The 5,159-nt window shown below is 32.8% G+C and overlaps 1 protein-coding gene across 1 annotated transcript; it reads left to right on the top strand.

The window, feature by feature from the left end:
- Positions 1–3,315: 3,315 nt before the first annotated feature.
- Positions 3,316–4,503, top strand: LOC132270322 (putative F-box protein At1g65770). The gene has a single exon (XM_059771505.1). The coding sequence runs from the start codon at positions 3,316–3,318 to the stop codon at positions 4,501–4,503; it is 1,188 nt and encodes a 395-aa protein (XP_059627488.1).
- The last annotated feature ends 656 nt before the right edge of the window (positions 4,504–5,159 follow it).

Raw genomic sequence — 5,159 nt, forward strand, 5'->3', positions numbered from 1 at the left:
ACCAGCAATCCTTCTACAGAGATCAAGAGTAAGCTTGGAGTCAAGAGCTGTTGGACGGGACGTCGCAAAGGCAGAAGATTGTCAGCAATTGGTTTTTGGTAGAACGATATGGTGTGAAACTAAGTCAAAGTCCATTGTACTTTGTTTCATACATATTAGATCGTTTTGCTTTGGATTGCACAGTACACATGGTTTTTCCCACAATAATTGGTCTATTTTTCTAATTGGGGTTTCCTCACTAAAAATCTTAATGCCAATTGTGGTAGTAGAAATCCATTGGTGCTTGATATATTTAATGGAGACGGCTAGCTCAAATTTGATTTCTGGATAAAATAAGTAATTTTTCTCCTAATGTAATGGACAATGTTTTCTTAAGTAAATTCTCTAGAAGTAGTCATTGTAAACATTTAATATTGAGATGACTTGGTCAGGCAAATCAATATGAACATAGGTAACATTAATTGATTGCATTAACAATGAATCTATATATAAAGTTTTCTAGAAACCATTCCCACAGATGAGTCCAGGGAATTCAGTTTATTAAATTTTTTGGTCTATTGTTTTTTAATCTTTTGAATAAAATTTATATTAAGCTAGAAATTTGTACTCGATCAACAAAAGTATACATGTACTAATGTCCAAGATGATGACTGTAGAGGCTACAATTTCTCCTAGTCTAAGTTCAATTTTATGGATTTGTTAAAAAATAAATAAATAAATTAAGATATGAATTTAGTAAACACACACACACATATATATATTTGAATTTTATTCTTGCAAAAAATTCTATAGTGAAGGATTTTTTTATGTGGAAGCTGTGCCAAACATTGCATGATATTTTTAGCCTCTACCTTGATATTTGTAGTGTTATGGTGCTTGGCATTACTTTCATATGACAAACTTTTTAAATTGATTATTTTTGTTACCTTCACGTTACAGTATTCATTACTTCATGGCTTTACAAATTGGTGTGCTTTTTAAGTGTTATGGTGCTTGGTATTATTTTCATGGTTTCTTACTCGTCTTAAGTCAAAATTTCTTGCTTGTCACAGGATTTTCTAAGCTAAAGAAGCAGGAGTAAAGAATTGTTGTGTTCTTAACTTTTTCAGGTTCACTAGTCTTGCTACCTACTTGTTCAATTTTCATTGTTTCCATGACCTTGTTGTCTGTTGACCTATTCTTGTGTACAAGCTGGTTAAAAGCCATAGCAAGGTAGATAAAGAAACATGCATTGAATGATTAAAACTAGCACATAGTAAAGTTAAAACCTAAACAAATATGATACACATTGTCAAGTAACAATTTCACTTTCACTTTCACTCTGTTTATTTACTGGGAAAATGTATGACAGTAAAATAATTCATATATTTTTATTACAAAATTTTCTACTAATTGGAATCCAGGAAATCAATTCTACTCCGCTAACCCTGATACAATTAGTTTTTTTGGAAAGTATTAATGACAGCTGCTCATTTTGTTTGTAGGTTGTTTTGGTCATGCAGTGAGAATATCATCTACTTTATTCTTTAGTTGTGGTGGTAGAAGCACTCAACTTAATTTTTGTTTCATACATATTGAAGAGGCTGCTAGAACGAGGGAGGAAAATGCTGAGGAAAAAGGTGAAGGATTGTTAGAGCAACTTGAAAAAATGCAAACAAATGGAACAAATTACGTAAGTGCATGAGAGCATTTATCCTTGTCACCATGGATCCTCCAATACTAGCATCAGTAGTCGACATCAGATTCCCTGTTACCTGCACTGTGGTATCAGCTGTCGCCAACAACACAAGATTCCCACCATCAGCGACCACTGCTATATTTTCTTTTCGTTATATCAAGACATTTGAGTATCTATGTTTTTTTGTTTTTTTTTTTTTTTTTTTTTTTGTTAAATATTTGGCTAACATTACATTTTTGTACTTCAGTCTTGAATGTGCTTTGAACAAATTAATTTATAGTGCACATTTATGTGTTTTTGATGTAGTTTCTACTCTTGTAATATATAAAAATTAATTTAGATTTTGATATCAATAGTTTTTATGTTGTTGTGGACTTCAGGAAAATTTCAAATCAACAAATGAAGCATAGCAATGACAAAGGGAAAAATATATATATGTATTAGTGACAGTTTCAATCCATTTCTAATATAATTATATAATAAAAAAAATAGAGTATTGGTGACGGCATTACTGTCACTAATACTACAGTATCAGGGACGGTTATTATACCGTCCTTAATGCCCTCAACCTTTAGGGACAGTCACTTTTTACCGTCCCGAAAGATTTTTTGTCACACCACTTTTAGGGACGGACGGATTTGACTTTTAAGGATGGTTTAGGGACAGTTTGGACTGTCCCTAAAACCCGTTTTTCTGGTAGATATCTAACTCTATTTGCTCTACTTTTTAGTATTTATCTTTGTGATTATGGATGTTTAATTGATCAAATTTAATCAATTACAAGAATTGGATAAGTTGACCTATTAATCTCATCTAGGTTATTTAAGGAGTTAATCACAATTAAATCAATTAACAGCTTTCACACTGCGTAACTCACATTATGTGTGGTCTATAGATTTGCCACCATCATTGTTGAAAAAAAAAAAAATCAATAGTGTACTAAAACTTTTTTAGTTGTCAGAAAAACCCATTTAAAACATGTTTTATTTTTTCGTTAATTTTTTTTTGGTAATTTTTATTGAGTAAATTAAAACATATTTGTTTTCAAATAATTGTCTTCTTAACTGTTTTTGGTTTGATTTATTTGAAAGTTATTTTTAGAATACTGAACAAAACATGTCACATATTACTTATAGTAACGAGTGCTAGGAAATATAAACTGCAAGCCTGGGTATCTCTCACTGTCAATGGGATGACCATTGTGATTCATATCATTAAACCCAAGAACCCAACCCCAACCCAAACCATTAAACCATTTAAACCCACAATAAATATAATGGATTGGGATTCATATCATTAAAAAAAAAATTTTTTTTGGGAAAATTTTTTCACAATATTCTTTTACTTTATTGAATTATTTATTATTTTTACAAAAGAACTTCCACATTTATTAGGTTTATTTATTAAAGTTTAGACGACTAATAAATTTGTTTCTAATAGTGGATTGTGAGGCGGCGTCACTTGTCAGTGTACGAATAGAACTAGGAAACTAAATTCACTTGGTTTAGAATTAGGAAACCAAAGTCACTTGGTAATTAAACATGTAACTAAGAAAATTCAGTCTAATGTGCTCTCTCTTTCCTCATTCAGTCTTCTTCTTCCTTACTCTCTCTCTCTCCACCCACAAACTTAAGTCGATGGATCGTTTTTCAATTATGGTTCGAAAAAGAAAAAGAAGCAACGCTGGTTCGATCAATCCCACTAGAAAAATTATGGCAATGCCCTTCAATCCAGACGAGAGAAGAGAAACACCCATGTCCATGTCCTCCTCTGAAAATCCAGATTGGACAGCTCTCCCAATTAACATTGTTGATTGTATTCTCGCAAAACTCATTCCTCTACCTGACTATGACCGGTTCGGTGCAGTTTGTGTGGCGTGGCGTCACGCTTCCCTCCATTTTTACAATCAAAAGAAACGCATTCAATTCTATCTACCTTCTCACAAAGTTCCACTGCTGCTGCTTTCGCGGATCAAGAACGAAGAATGTCACCGAACCTTATACAGTTTCGCCCTAAAAAAAGTGTTATTTTCAGCTTGTTATGCCAACACAAGGTTCATTGACTATTCCCAAGGTTGGTTGATTACTGTAGACAACAACACACAGTGCTTGACACTCATCAATCCCTTAGTTCAACAAAAGGGTATCATCAATCTTCCTCCACTTTCCCATCTACAGAGACGAACGTCGATCTCTAAAGTTGCATTGTCAGCTGACCCTGCTCAATCTCCACATGACTATTTAGTGACGGTCATATACGACGAGTCTCAAAGGTTGGCTTTCATCAAATCAGGTGGTCAAAATTGGACTTATGTGTCCACTTTTGGTGGAGATTGGGACGATGTTATCTGCCACAAAGGCCTGATATATTTAACAATGCGATCCACTGGTGAAATTTTCTCGTGTGACACTAATACTAACCCTCGTCACGAGTTGAGAATCGTGGTGACATCTTATAATCACGATTATGAATTCCATTCTAGGTGTCATTATTTCGTGAAATCGCCTCAGGGTGATCTGTTGTTGATTCGCAGGAATTTTGGTTGGTGTTATGATGGTGTTGGCGAAGACCATTGGTGCACTACCAGGTTCGAAGTTTTCAAGTTGGTGTTAGGTCTGACACTGTTTGTGGACGATTATCACTGCATTTGTGTTTCAGCTTCTCAATGTGAAGCGAATTCTATATACTTCACAGATGATCGCGGCATTTTCATATTTAACTTGGGAAGAAGTACCATTCGATCACTTCATCAACCAGACCATCAATTCATGTCTTCCATCCTGAGTCCGGTTTGGTTTCTGCCCTCAAATATTCATGGAAGTTAGTACTCGCTTGAGCATCGCCTGTTTGAGTTATCAATCATTCTTGATTTTATGATCAGTTTCTTTGAATGAAAAACACGAATTGTGAATCTTTCTTTCTTTTTAGATACGAGTGATTGAACAGATTGCTCAAAAAAATAATTTGTAGATTTTACTCATTGAAACAAAATCATTTATTTGTCAAATTAAGTGTTAAATGTTTGATGATTCAATACTTCACTTTTATTATATAAAATATTTATTTAATTAAGTATATTAGATAACATAATTTGAATATAAAAATTAAGTTGTCACTGAACGATGAACACTACAAACTTAAAATTTCACTCAATGGTCAAGCAAATTCAAGATTTTTGATACCTCCAAACCAATTAGACTTAACAATGCAATAATTCACACAACATGACGTGAGTTTGTCTTTAAAGTGCACATCAGTTGACAAATTCTTAGATTTTCATTGATAGATTTTATAAAATAGAAATATTTATATAAATTAAAAGCACCAATGTTAGAATATATTAATATATATTCTTACTATATTAAATAATATCTTCTACCTTGTATTACAATATATAGTTACCTTATACATATAGGATTACAGTTACCCTATATGTTTAAGATTATTTGTTCATTACTCATAATTGTCCCTATATAAACCT

The sequence above is a fragment of the Cornus florida genome, unplaced genomic scaffold (assembly GCF_030987335.1).
Source record: "Cornus florida cultivar Cherokee Brave unplaced genomic scaffold, ASM3098733v1 CherokeeBrave_3.0.0_Hap2_Chr08, whole genome shotgun sequence".
NCBI classification, from domain to species: Eukaryota; Viridiplantae; Streptophyta; class Magnoliopsida; order Cornales; family Cornaceae; genus Cornus; species Cornus florida.